At 34.5% G+C, this 14,706-nt stretch overlaps 2 protein-coding genes across 2 annotated transcripts; one reads left to right on the top strand and one right to left on the bottom strand.

Annotated features, from left to right (window-relative positions):
* The first annotated feature begins 1,335 nt into the window (after positions 1-1,335).
* On the top strand, positions 1,336-8,818 carry LOC113504476 (tetraspanin-14-like). Its single transcript, XM_026886778.1, has 5 exons — positions 1,336-1,657; positions 5,555-5,755; positions 6,093-6,251; positions 7,029-7,286; positions 8,062-8,818. Exons 1-5 carry the CDS (start codon positions 1,541-1,543, stop codon positions 8,239-8,241), a joined length of 915 nt encoding a protein of 304 aa, XP_026742579.1. The 5' UTR covers positions 1,336-1,540; the 3' UTR covers positions 8,242-8,818.
* Positions 8,819-10,245: 1,427 nt separating this feature from the next.
* On the bottom strand, positions 10,246-13,996 carry LOC113504475 (alpha-ketoglutarate-dependent dioxygenase alkB homolog 4). The gene is made up of 2 exons (XM_026886777.1): positions 13,144-13,996; positions 10,246-11,876 (listed from the first exon to the last, which is right to left on the bottom strand). Exons 1-2 carry the CDS (start codon positions 13,893-13,895, stop codon positions 11,657-11,659), a joined length of 972 nt encoding a protein of 323 aa, XP_026742578.1. The 5' UTR covers positions 13,896-13,996; the 3' UTR covers positions 10,246-11,656.
* Between the last annotated feature and the right edge of the window lie 710 nt (positions 13,997-14,706).

Raw genomic sequence — 14,706 nt, 5'->3', positions numbered from 1 at the left:
AGCCTTTATAAAATAACGTAGGCCTGGAGTCCACGGGCTCTTACTCTATAAAATAGAGTACAAGTAAGCATTTAGCCAATTTAGCATATTGATTATATTTTTCGTAAAGCGCATTTAGAATTATTCTTAAGGGTTGGCGTTAGATCATGGTTTATAGTCTTACAATTGACATAAACGAGGAATTTTAAATAAGACCTGCAGTAAAACTGGTTCATACTAAGCTCTAATAGGATAAAGCTGAAGACAGTGCTGGTTGAATGCCTTTGGGGAAGTTCTACATTCAGCTATGGACGAGGCTAATTATGTAGAATAAAGTTCTAAAGGCAGAACGAAATATATTGAGGAACGTGTTTGAGCATCTTCCATCGTTTCCTGGAGCATCACCGGCTCTACGAAGCGGGTTCCGTACCCACAGGGTAAAAAAGGAACCCGATAACTAAAGCTCCTGTAGCAAAAATATAAATAATACTCAACTGTAAGTAAACGCTCGCGAAGGAAGCAGGCTAAGGAGACGGTGGATTGTCGACATCTTACAAATACAAATATTCTTTAGTGTTGTGTTAAAAGTCTTCAAAAATCTTCATCCTTGTTATCCAAAGGCGAAAAGGTGCCCAGAAGCTTTCAACAATGCTCTGTTTCTTGGCAGATCTAATTATTGCTAGAGTTACAAACCAGCATTCTTAGCAAGGTTGGAATCGACCAAGCTGTGCAAGTTCTTTAGCTTCCAATGAGCATATTATTTTTATCCTTTTAAGGGTTTCCCCAGCTTTAGCTTTAGCGCCGGGCGAGACTACCGAACTTGGGCATGGGATGGCGTAAAGGTAAAATATTATACAGATTAAGAGCATTGCACCAATGTTTCTTGGAGGTGGAATATTAACCCTTTATGTGGCGAACAGTCGAGATGAATTGTTCCGTTTGTGACCAATTGGGTCGCCTCATGAAGGACCTGACGCCTTGTGAAGGGCTTATGATGTTAGAGTGTTAGTTATACTTCCTTTTTTGTACCATGTTTAGCTTTTCAAAAGTAAAGTTTTAAACACAAGTTTATTTCATTAAGAATTTGAACAGTAAGAATATAATACGCGAAGTAAATCACAGTCTGTCAGAACACTGTGCTAGAGAATTACTTAAAGTGAAGCAATCTTTTTTGCGTTTCAATAATAAAATTAGGTGAGTTTATAATCGATAGTTCCTTGAGACAGTTCTAGAGAAGTAAATTGCTGATAAAGAAAAGATAAGCAATGATAATAAAGATTACATAGAAAGGTTTTGTCAATAACAATAATTTACATTATTTATAATTACTTAGAGTGTATTTATTGTAGTTTGTAGCACTTTTCAACGTGAAGTTGAACACGACTCACGAGTGACGAGCTGTCGAGGTTTTGTATGTGATAAGTGCCCGTGTAATATATATCGTTGGAAACCGTTGAGTTGTGTGTAAAACAATCGTTATCAGATTCCCCAGTTATCAACGAGATATCCGCGGCTAAACGTTGACAAAGGCACTGTTGAGTCGCATGTGTTATTTTTAAATATGGCTGGCGACGCTGCTGTTGTGAATGTACCGAAAATGACGTTTATGAAGACGGAATCCGAATACAACATGAAATCTATTAGATTTCTGTTGCTGACCATCACTACGATGTTTATTGTGAGTACATTTTATCGTATAGAAAGAAGGTTGCATATAACGTACCTACTTAACTTGTAAGATCATTATGTTTTGTCTTTGACACCGTTGCGCAATGATCTTTCTAGACAGATACACGTAGGAGCTCATTAGTATTATGACTAACGGTAAAAATAGTGAATAGGACTGGTAGTATAAATCGAAATGGATTTTGTAACAGTTTTAAAAAATTTCCCGAATAAACGAATAGATTATGATAACTGTCGCTTGACTGGATAATAAATTCGGCAAGACGGAAGTTAGTATGTAATTCCTTTACAAAATCCGTCTTTACTTATCCCGCTAGTCCAAATAACCCCATTTCACCGTTCTTAAGATTTGCCAGCGATGGAATTTGTTAACTATTTATCAAAATTATTGATAAATAGTTAACAGGCCACTGCCAACCGCTCTTGTATTGAAAACTGCTAGACTATGCATTTTTTTTTCTCTAGCCCACTGTGTCCCACTTCCCATCAAATCCTTCCACGAATCTCTATTCTGACTATGTATATTCGATTAAAAATATATTGGTAATTTAAAGACAAAGCGAGGAGCAACATTAACATTAACGCCTTTTTCTGGAACTCTGAACTCTTGTGTCATTTTAATTGTTTTTGTAGATAGAAATAAACAATAATGTAATCACAAACAAACATACTCTGTTTACAAACGTTAAAGTACTATTGACGTCACCAAATTAAGACTTTAAAAAAATGAAGACCATACCTAATCATATGGTACTTAATGTTTTTTTTTTAATAATTACCCATTTTCCGTGTCAAAAAACAAAATGCTAAAATAAACAGCTTTGTTATGAAGTTAACATAACAATTAGATCGACTGCACGGATAGTCGAGTGGTTGAGGTCACCACACTAAGCCCACTCTGCGCGACGGGTCGCGGGTTCGATCCCCGCGTAGGACAAGAATTTCTTCTGAGTCTGGGTATCTTTCTGCATGTGAGTTGTATGTTTGTAAAACCCCCCGCGACACAAGGATTAAATTCCTTAATGCGGGATTACTTTAAAATAATAACTTTTATGAGGCGGATTTATAATTTTATTATTCGGCTCGCGACCTAGCCGCGGCAGCACATGATTAAGGACTCCGGTTGGGTCCGAAACTAGTCGTGCAATCCCCATAAAGTAGAGAGTGAATAAATAAATAATAACATAGTTTTTTTATCATTCTTTATATATGTAATGTCCTCATTACATATTTGCTTTGCTTATAAAAAATGTAAATATTTGTGGATTTGCAATATTATGTTTATTCAAAAAAATGCACGTTAATGTAGGATAACCAAACAAAGGATTCGCATGAAATAGTCTCGTTGTAAAATCATTGACAGTATCTTGAGATAAACAAACAAGATTTAATTTAATGTCTAAAGCCTTAGGTAACTATAATAAGAAACACGTGTCCTAGAGAAACGGAAAGTAATGGTTACAGATAGATATATAACAGACGCAAATACAATACAATATAGTCGTTTTGAAATGTTGGTTAGAAATGTTGGTTTTGAAATATTATTATCCCTACATTTCACGACACAATTTACTGCGTTTTAATGCATACAGACAATTATAGACAGACACTGTAACATAGCCTATTTATATTATACTACTGTATGTGTGTTTGTCACCAAACTCCTCGTAAACTTCTGGACTGATTTGAATGAATTCGTATTGTATGAATGAAAACGAGGCCTATCGAATCAGTATTTTATGATGTTTTATAATTGATTGTTACTTAATTAAATTATTACCGATTTAAATCGACGTCAATATCAGTAAGAAAGCCAATTTTAGGATGAATTAAGGTCTGAAAAAACATTCAGTCTGATAGGGATAACTGATGTCTAACTCAATAACCATAATGTTTTTTTAATAGGACTTGTGATGTCATTTCTTATGCTATGGTACCATCCTAAGGCCACAATGATGCCTTTTTAAACGTTTCAGGAATCTTACAAAGTATAATTTACTCGTATGAACTTGTTTTGTGGTTCGATAACTTCTACGTATCACTCAAAGTTGATAAAATTATGTTTTATCATAATGGTTTTAGTCACTCATCACAATATCACGCTAAAATTATGATGTCACTTCACACGGATGTCCTTTAAAGGCTTAAAGTGTTCTTTGTACATTTGTTACCGCTTTACGATTAAACGGCTGTAACAATTATGGTGATCTTTTAGAAATTACTTATATGGAACGAGGCCTGGGCACTGTTTTTGCTCTTTACAATGGCCGATGAATGAATGACAATTGGATAAAATTTGAAATTATTCCTATTCTCTTAAGCATTTTGCCAATGCAAAAATTTAAAGTCGATTGTATTGACCTTGAAAATAACAGTAACCCGTCCTGCACTGAATTTCCCATTTATTGTTTAGAAAAATGCTTAAGAAAATACGAAAATTTACACTTAAAGCCAAATTTCATTCATTTATCGGCCATTGTAAATAGCAGAATATGGGCCCTTTGCTCTGCAGTGGGACATTCTAGGCTATAACTTAGTTATAGGTAAATGTTTCTGCACCTATAAACCAGATCCATGCGAGTGCAGCCGTGGGAGGAGGCTAGTTGATTCAGTAATATTTTTTTTTGAACAAAAAGTACTAAGACACTGAGATTTTAAAAATAATAGTTATATTACAATGGCCTTGTATAGTTACATGTTTTAAGTCAATTTATTTTTTTGCGATTTTTATCATTATTTTGATCTTATGAACTTTTTGAAATGGAAAGATTTGGATTTTTTTGCATGAATACAAAACATGCTAAATTCATGCCAAGAAATGTATAATTTAGGTACCTATTACATTGGATCAAAAAAAGTTTATATAATTTGATCATTAGAGGCATGATGAAAACCGTGACAAATATAAAATTTATTTTTCCTCAACTACTTCTAGATTTAAAAAATGTAAATAGTTATGTTAAAACTTGAGAAACAGACACCTTATTGTCATATACGCATGCACTGTAAAATATAGTCTGCCCGTGACCATGATACCTCCAAGGGTTTCGAAACGTCGGGAACTAAAATCTAAAAATAAACCGCGATAAAATCCGTAAAAGTAGTTTCATTTCAATGTCTTACATTCGCGTAAACCTAAGAAACCACTATGTAAAATTTATTTTTAGGGCAAAGCATCAAGCACAAGCAAGCAATGTGTAAACAATGGAACTGTAATGATATCCGCAAATAATTCATTTTCGGAGTGCGCAGATTTTTAGGGTTACCGTAGCCAAAGGGTAAAACGGTATTACTAAAAGCTATCTCATGAACTTTGTTAGCACGACAGTTAGGTGATAAAAGATAAATGTTTGCTCTCGTAACTGACATAGATTTTCAATTTTTAGCAATTAACAAATAGTACGCTATCAACGAATAAACAGGAAAGTTCTTTGAGTATACCAATGTAAACAATTTATCATTATGATAAATGATACTTTCGCTGTCACAGATAAAAAGTAGGTAATCTTAACAGTGAATTTGGGAAAAGTTGATTTTGGGATTACGTGCTGTAAGCCTGCGATAATATTTTTGGATCGAATGTATGAATGAATGATTTGATATTTGCAAATGCAAATTGCACGTATCTTTACACAGCTTGTTTTTGTTCCCTCTGCTGGGTAAAGGCCTCCCCCTTTCTCTTCCTGAACTCTCTATCTTTTGCCACTTTAGATCATGGTCAGGCGGCATTCGCGCGACGTGACTAGCCCACTCCCACTTAATTTGGCTTTTTTTTCTCCGACACCGATTAAAGCTCCCACACCGACAATTTTTGGATTGTTAAAATTACACTTTACCAGGGAGGCTGGCTTTCTCACTATGTTTTCTAAACCTGTTAAATTCCTTCCAGGTCATAGCAGGGCTCATGATAGTGCTGGGCAACTCAGTGTACTGCCACTACCATGACTTCACGTTCTTCTACGAGAGCGCCAAGGTGGGCCGCTTCATGACCCCCTCCATTTTGTGCGTCTTCCTCGGCTTGGCGCTCATGCTGATCTCCATCTTCGGATTCTTCGGCAGTCTGAAGCAGAGCACCTGCATGGTCAATATGGTAAGAAGTGTAGTGTACCATCTATTTGAGTACCTACTATTGAGAGATGGGTGGAGGCGAACGGCCTAGACCGCTATGCACATCGATTTTTCGTTAATGTACCTACCAAAAACTCCTTTAAAATACTGGTAACAGTCCAAAGCACCGTTTAATCGATGACTAAATATGATCAGTATTTTTATAGAATGGAATATTTCTACCGACATTCAGTGCGACAAATAAAGACATGCATTGCAAATTTAAAAAATAAAACTATTTTTATCTAAAAGCATTGTTCTTATCCTCGTGCTTTTAGCTCCTTAATACTTACTTATTAGACTAATTATTATTCTTCCAGTATGCAGCTATTTTGATATTGGTGTTCATCTTCAAACTGGTGATAGTGATTCTGGCCTTCACGATGGACACTGACAAAATACTGAGATACGTTGATGTACCTGTCTGGAACTATAACGACCCAGAAATTCAAGCTGAAGTCGACTTTCTGCAAGGTTCTGTAAGTACTCACACTCATAATATTTTAGTTTATTGAAAAAGCTGAAAATGTTTACTGCATGTTATGCACAAACATACAAAAAGTAAACACAATGGATACAAAGGTACAGTTGTTTAAGGACAGGAATATTTAAGTGTCATCAGTAATAACTACTTATTCATTTACTTTAGTATCCTTATTTAACATACCAGTACCACAAAAGGGAATGAAAAGGAGAAGCCACCCTTCCTCTCTACTGTAGGATTAAGCTGTCTTAGCTAGGAAGAATGCCACTAGAGAATAAAGAGCTAAGTTCAAACGTACTATTTAAAGTTACATGCCGCGTATCCCCAGTCGGGGACGTTCAATGCGACTTATAGCCCCTTTTTGTATGCACCCCAATACACTCCACATCCCTAATAAGTATGAGAAGAATATTAACCGACGTCAGTGTATTGATTTTGAATAGCAAAGTTATACCAAAATAATTGCAATAACCAAGAGCCAAGAGCAATTTTCCAAAATTCTTAGGAAATAAAGATCGAAAACGCCGGAAGCATTTTCATGTTCCGTAAGTCTTACACCTTGGCTGATCTGTTAAATTTATACTACAAGGAACACTAGAAAAAGACAATGCCCTACTCGCGGATAACTTTTAACTGACAACAATTACTTAACCAAAAGAATGTATTTACCTAGACCACAGACTATAAGGTGTTGCGCTGCAACTTGGGCGAAACCTATGTCCAGCAGTTGATTGATTAAGAGACATGACTCATTGAACTTTTTGTCTTCTAGCTTGGCTGCTGTGGAAGCGACTCCTACTTGGACTACATCGGCATGGAATACAAAAACAACCAATCGACTGTTGTCGTCACAAAACAATTGGACAACGACATCGTGTCCATCGTGTTGCCCGCGACGTGTTGCGTGAACACTGCTGAGGAGTTCTGCTCGAGGATGTGGTCGGCTGGTTGTAAAAACGCATTGGTTAACGCGATAGTCCAAAATGCCACTGTCATTGGAGTTCTCGGAGTCTCAGTGATGTTTATTAACGTAAGTTTTAAGTTTTTAAGTGTTGAAGCTCTGATCACTTTCTAGATCTTGCTGAATACTGTTATCGAGCAGTTAGTTTTCTGGATTAACGGTAATGATACGCCTGTATCATACGTCACAAAGAACAAGCCATAACCCTAAATTTGAATAACTTATTAAGAAATATTACAAAAAAATACTTCTATATGAAGGTGACCGATATTAATGATATTTGCACCTAATCTGTTGAAAAGAACCCCGATAATAAAGCATTATTTACACGACACGACACAATTAGCTTTATCTAACACCAAATTCGTGTTGCGATTCTTATCTTGCTCTAGATTTTAGATTTATATTGTTGTGATACAAATGAGGTTCCGTTACCTAGTTGGTATATCTCTATTTCTGTTTATTTTATATTTAAAAGATTTAATGTCCCTGAGGACCACAGCCCACAAAGACGTATTTGGTTTGAGTCTATTAAATACTAGGCTATTCCCAATTTTGCCGGGTCTCAGCCAAATGCCTCAAGTAGGTATTAAGTTCGCCATAAAAATAATATGCTGCGAACACAAAGGAAGACAAACGGAGTCACTTATTGTCAAGTACCTACCTAGTTTTGTTACCATTCCTTTTGTTTCAATTTTGTGTTGATCTCGAGGAAGTTCCTGGACCCATTTTAAATGCCAGCATATCAACACATGAAAAATTAATTCCATTATCAGTTAATCGCGTCTTGATATCAATCTGTACTTTCGTAGATTCAAAATATCGCTTCATTTTACTGTTGCAGTTACTCGGCATAATCTTCGCTCTTCTTTTGGCTCGATGCATCAGAAAGATGAAGAGTGTTAAGGCTCTTATGCTGTGGAAGATCAAAGAGAACATGATCATGGAACGCCAAGCCGAGGAAATGCACAAAAAGGAACAGGAAACCGTTTATATCGAACCCCAAGTCTCTAGCACAGCTTAATGGAGTAAAATGTTAGGTTGTAGAAGAGATTAACTCCTGGATTCTGAAAGACTGTGGACCTTCTATCTCCTCATGAAAGAAGACTCGCAGGTGTGAAAAAGAGATAGCGTTCTACACAGTTCCTATAGGGCGGCATCTCTTTTTTACAACTGTAACGTCACTGCTTTAATTGGTGACCAACACAAAATTTAAAAAAAAAACAACGTTTATTGATCACCTGTCAAACGTCACGGCACGCGCTGCGATTGATTGTTTGTCTTTTGATCAACTTAATTACCTTCATTTATTTGAATAGTTTTTCAGAAGCCGGTGGTTAGGATTCGATTTAAGTAATTATATTATGTAGACTACAGGAAGCAAGCTATTTCGGGTTACCATAGATTTATAGCCGAATTAAACTTAGCCGTGGCGTACATAAATATTTTAATTATCACTTTCTTTGTTTTTTGTCAATTTTAATTGACTTTGTACCAGTTAAAATGCAATTTTCACTATAAGATAATTGAAATTAATATCCTTGTGCTTTTACAGTATGGTCATATGGCATGCATGAAATAAATATGGCACCTTGTCAATGTATAGAAAGGCCACAAGTAGGTGCCTATTGTATAATATTGCTTTAACTTTTAAGTAATTATTAATAAGAGAAAACTAATTTTTGAAATAGTATCTTTTTTAGATTGTTTTTACTTTACTGTTTGACCTATACATCGTCATATACTACAAGTGTACTTACATTATAATATACAATGTAAATAATATTTTGTAAATAAAAAATACCTATATCACTTAATTTTTTTTATCTTCATCCAACGTATAAATATCCGTTTAAAGTACAGTGTGTTTTGCGGATTTACAGCAAAATTATTTAGGTATCTTATCAAATTATTATCAGGTTGAGTCATTAAGTATTACCTATAACACAGTCATATCTACTTATTCATAAAAACATGTTACATTGAATAAAAAAGGTATTCATTGAATTAGAAATACCTTCGTCATGAAGTTATAAACCTATTTTATTTTCTTAATGAGTTTATTATTGACCTTGTAAGATGTGCCAAAATATCTAACTACTTATAGATAATCTGATATTATAACTAATCCTCTTATTTACAACGAAATCAAAGCATTCTGTCTCCTTCTTTAATACGACAGGAGAAAGAGTCCGCGAAACTTACTATAGTAATAAGAAATAAAACGAAAATAGAGGGCGACTCGCGACACCGCCCGGTGTCAATATTAAGGACTCTGGTCCTTCCAGCCGAATCCAGCTTTGGAGTTTTGGTGTCTGGAATATTGGTATTGCCTGACTTGTTCCAGGAACTATCCAGGAAGAGTATAGAATCCCAATAAAAAAGCATAAGAAAGTTGTTCTGCATCTTTTAGAAATAAATACAAAGGTATTCAGTTTTACGCTTAGATAACAATGATGAAATGGTTTTAGTATACAACCTGTCCGACGATCAGATCAGCCCTCATATCAGGTCCAGTTAGACTTATTGTAGTGGATGATTTAAAATTAAATCTAGAAGTGGAACATTAAACGCACGTGACGTGGCTTAAAACACGGTTGAAAAGTTGTCAGGTGTGCTGGTTTTCTCACGATGTTTTTCTTTACCATATTCAGTACTAATAATGCCTTGTACACATGATATCAAAAAGGAATTCAAGCGTGTCGAACTTCTACAAGTACAAACAATAGACCAAAATTGAATGATAATAATTTATTTCCTCATAAACCATCCCTATTACAATAGAAGAAAATTGGTATTTGGTTTTATAAATGTACAGCTAAAGAATTCTGTCAGAAAATTACATAAGTCACCAGCTCATGTATGGACAAAACATTTTAAAGTCACCTTATTTATAAGTAAAATAATACATTGAAATAATTACAAGCAATGTGCATTATAAATTAGAAATAAAACGAAAAAATTGTAAATAACACAAAATGAAATAATGCACGCATTAGGCGTATCTATTATTATTAAATATTTTAAACGATGGAGGAGAGATCGCGAACGTCTTGATCGGCGCCGGCGTTAGGGCAAGTTACGTTCTTGATAAGAGTAGCGTGGCGCCCTCTGGAGGAAATGAGTATTATGAAATAATGCGGCTCATCAGATATATCATCCAGCAGTTACCATAAGTAATGACGTGGACAAGGAAAAGCTTGGTTTTTCCTGAAGTAAAATCCCGAGCTAACGAAGTGGAAGTACAAAAATTACCACTTTTTTTTCTTAACTTTACATTGTAGCTGTACAGCTATATAATTGTAGACCTAGAGTGATCGAGGATCGCAATATACATAAATTTACTTATGACATAAGTACTTATACATACTTTCTTAACACGAAAGACAGAAAACGCCTAGCTATGAGCTACCCAAAGCCACCCTGGACCACCTCTAACACCGGCACCGAGTATAATCCTCAATTGCATTATTTACAATCACATCAGTCTTAAATTTAAAACATTAATAAATATAAATAGCCATAAAATTGTAATACTACATGTAATCAAAATCTTATAATTTAGTACCGTATGTATTTAGTGGCTTGACTAAGCAATCAACACTGATTTATCTTAATAAGTACTTAATACAACTAAATATGATATATTATAAGGGAGTTTTTATGATAGGTTCACGTTTTTTCTAATTTTTTTGGTAGTCTTTTTAGTTTGGTCTGTACTTCTGCCAGGGATGCGTAACAGAGGATATGATTAAAGAACCAATAGAATTATTTCATCAACAAGGCTAGAAAAATCAATTAATATTTATATATTAACTTTCGTGAGGTTTTACTACGCGTATTTATCAGAATTTTCGGCGGGCACGCCGCCTCCGCGTCATTTCATGATTGAGGACTCGTTTGGATCCGAAACGAGTCCGGCACCAATATCGATACAAGTAAATAAACCATTGCATCTTTTGAGCATAAACGAAGTCATGATGTTGGTTCTTAAAAATACATATAGTACGACACATCCTAACAGGAAACGCAACCGAATTAAAAAAAGTACTCTACAAAAGGAGAATATTTGTAATACAATGTTTGTACCTTAAAAAAATAACACCAGTAGTGTTAAAATTATTCGAGTCGAGCTTTTTTTTTAATTAAAACACTGGGCTAGTATTGGTATAAACAGTGGGCTATGGACTAATGAACTGTTACAGAGGGCTTACCACATCGACCTTTAGTAACATTTTATTAGATGTGGAAAACATTACTATAGACTATTGCAGTTGGCCCCGATGACTGATTAAAAATAAAACTTTGTTTCTACGTCAAAACATTACTACAGATAATTTAAATAATTATTCACAGCTATTGGGACATGTACTATCCTGGTTACAACCTTAATAAACTAATAGGTAACTGACTACTCTCGGTGATTTTTTTTAATTATCTTAATAGCCTTCTATGGTATTATAGTTCTTAGCTCTATGGTCCCAGAATACTTTGGCAATGTTCCTGATGGTGTTGCCTATGTCTTGATGGTCGCCGTGCAAGTATGGCGGCGTGAATTCTCTGTACGCTATGCAGACTCTTCTTGAAGTAATGTCTTCTCGTAGTACACAATGCTCCCAGTGGTATCTTGGCTCTCCGTATATCACCAGCAGAGATCTCCTGGAATTATTACAGGAAATGGTTACTTATGTGTTTATTTTTGGCATTTACAAGTTTCCTATCAGTTACAGTCATCATTTACAGTCTGGTAAGTGAATAAATTTAATAAAACCTATTCACACAGTATCAAGGAAATCTGTTTTTATCTTTTTGAATAAATTGAGATAAAACTGTATGTATTTGCAACTTGATGTGATTGTTTTAACATTAACTTTATAGTTGCCACTTTAATTGGATGTTTCAAAAAAATTTAAATAAATAATAATAGCAAGTCATTTATTTAGGTCTGAAGGTCAGAGGTTCAATACATGTATAATTGATGTCTATTTTTATCTCTATTGCTATCTGCAAATTAGTATGACCTTTAACTCACCTGATGTTAACAAACGGTCAAAGATAAGGACAATAAAAATAAAATAACGAATTTTTTGGTTGATAGTATTTAAAAATAATTTTACTTTAGATATAATTATTGTAATCAATAATTTGCATTTATGGATTCGGTGTAACCCATAGAATGTTGGCTTTATTCCCAGCAAGGTGAATATCACCTCAGTCATCTAGTCATGACACATTTAAAATAGGGATTTATAAAAAATATTGGATAAACAAAAATTTAAGGGGATACAGGGAAATAAAATCTTATGTGACTTTCTCACTTACCAGTACGCTTCTTACTAGCAAGTGATGTTACTAGCCCCCGCTGCGATACATTTCATCATAATAAGTGCTTTTGATCTTCCTAACTTTTTAATAATGGGATAAAATAAAAAGTATGTATTTGATATCTTTGGGAAACCGGTCTGATGAACTACTTACTTTTTTTTTCAAATACCCTATTGAGAAATATGCTGCAATAGAAACTATTTTGAAATATTTTAATTTCAATGTCACATTAAGTAGACTTCAGCAAATATACTACAATCTATTTACTACTTGTTGATAAAGAATTTATCAGATATGTTATTATAATACTTTACTATGTATATCACTATCTCATGAAACAGATATTTACATAGTAAGAAAATGTTGAAACAATTGTCTACAAGATTTTTAATTATTGTGCAATCATTATTGCACAACCATTATATTACTGTAATATAAATAAACTAATTACACTTATGAAGATATCGAAAATTAATCTAGCAAGTACTAATTAAAACCTTATTGGTTGAGTAAAAACTTCTAACACATGTGCGAAACACTTGTGCCTACAACTTTTGTCAGAGACTATAAGAAAATGTATAAAGTTTGTACATCAATTTACCTTGGCATTGGTATCCTTATAATCAAATCATCACTCAGTACCGATTTGGAGGCGTCATAGGCTGTTTGTTCAACACCTTTGCCTAATGTCACTTTCGACTCAGGACTGACAGCAGGACCATACTCTTGGGCACAGAAAAGGTTATATTTCTTAATATCATCTTTGAATGAGGTCATAGTAAGGACGGAGTCAGACAAACAATTGACTGTGACTATTCTCTCTCCCCAGACCCAACAATCGTCTATATGAGGGTCGATAGACGCTCCTTTACTCGGATCGTATTCTAAAGAGCATTGTTCGATGACATCGTAACTTTTCAACAAGTCTATAGTATCAAACCTCTCTTGTAGATATTTCGAAAACTCAGGAAAACCGTCGAATTTACCCACAGCAATTTTTTTCTTCTTGAAATTTGTCTTTGGGCCAAAATTCTGCTTTCTTCTGCCACTTTGTGATATATCCCATGGCATTTCATCGATGTTCTTCATTAAGTCCCGTTCTTCTTCCTCCGATATGAAATCTGGTTGTATAAATATACCAGGGTAATCTATAGGGTCTCCTTCATGGTTTGGATGCTGTTTGTATGAGTCTGCATCCCAGCCTGGCCAGGCTTTGTTGCAAAACGGACAATAAACATAACCTTTACTTTTGTCGAATTTCAGCTGTAGTTTTAAGTTTTCAGCGCCATATTGAGTCTCGCAAACTAAACATGTTCTACAACCTTTGCAGCCACATGGTCGGGGCTTAGTCATTGTTTCACAATAGTATTATGTTTGTTGAATCATCCAAAGATGATATTTTGTACAACGCCGCCGCACCGGTAAGTGTGATAAGCGAAACTGTAACTTGACAGAATTGTGACGGACAATAGACATACGTCATGTTGAAGCGTAATTTGACCGCTGTCATTCAACTTTTTAAAAGTTTGAAAACGGTAATATTGGCCCTTACATTTTAAGTTAACATTTTTGTTAAATAAAACAATGTTTAATCAACCAAGATTAATTTATTGACCTATCAATTATCATGTATATAAAACCGACAAGAGTATATAGCGAAACATTGTGACACCAAAAGTATTGGAAAAACAATAATTAGTTCATATTTACACACATAGACATATTATTATATTTTAATTTCGTAATGTTTTGCAACGTATAGATAAACTTTTAACAAAAATATAATATTGGGATACGTAATGGTAAAATTATGCTACGCATACAACTTAAATTAAAATGGCAAAAAATACAATTAAAAACAATCATATGAATAGACTTTACGTCTTTTAAATATTATGTCAATAATTTATTGAAAGCTATAACTATGTATAGTGATTGTGAATGACGGCATTGTTTGTGAAATGTGAATTTATTTGTAAGAGCTTAATTGACTAGATATTTCATTTTTATAGTCTATGAATAGATAAAGATTCGTGATTTTCTATCGATAGAGTCGCACAATTTACAAAATGTTTAACCGATAGACCGGTGTTCAAAAAAGTACGGTTCCGGTGTCATTTTAAAAAAGTTCTATTGTACACTGCGGGTAAATCAGCCTATCGCG

This window comes from Trichoplusia ni, chromosome 22 (assembly GCF_003590095.1).
Source record: "Trichoplusia ni isolate ovarian cell line Hi5 chromosome 22, tn1, whole genome shotgun sequence".
NCBI classification, from domain to species: Eukaryota; Metazoa; Arthropoda; class Insecta; order Lepidoptera; family Noctuidae; genus Trichoplusia; species Trichoplusia ni.
This window is presented reverse-complemented; position numbering and strand designations above follow the sequence as displayed.

Coding starts and splice junctions, on each gene's coding strand:
- LOC113504476 (XM_026886778.1), top strand. CDS start 1,541: ATGGCTGGCGACGCTGCTGTTGTGAATGTACCGAAAATGACGTTTATG. Junction 1,658..5,554: donor CCATCACTACGATGTTTATT/GTGAGTACATTT, acceptor AATTCCTTCCAG/GTCATAGCAGGGCTCATGAT. Junction 7,287..8,061: donor TCTCAGTGATGTTTATTAAC/GTAAGTTTTAAG, acceptor TTACTGTTGCAG/TTACTCGGCATAATCTTCGC.
- LOC113504475 (XM_026886777.1), bottom strand. CDS start 13,895: ATGACTAAGCCCCGACCATGTGGCTGCAAAGGTTGTAGAACATGTTTA. Junction 11,877..13,143: donor ATAAGGATACCAATGCCAAG/GTAAATTGATGT, acceptor TAATAATTCCAG/GAGATCTCTGCTGGTGATAT.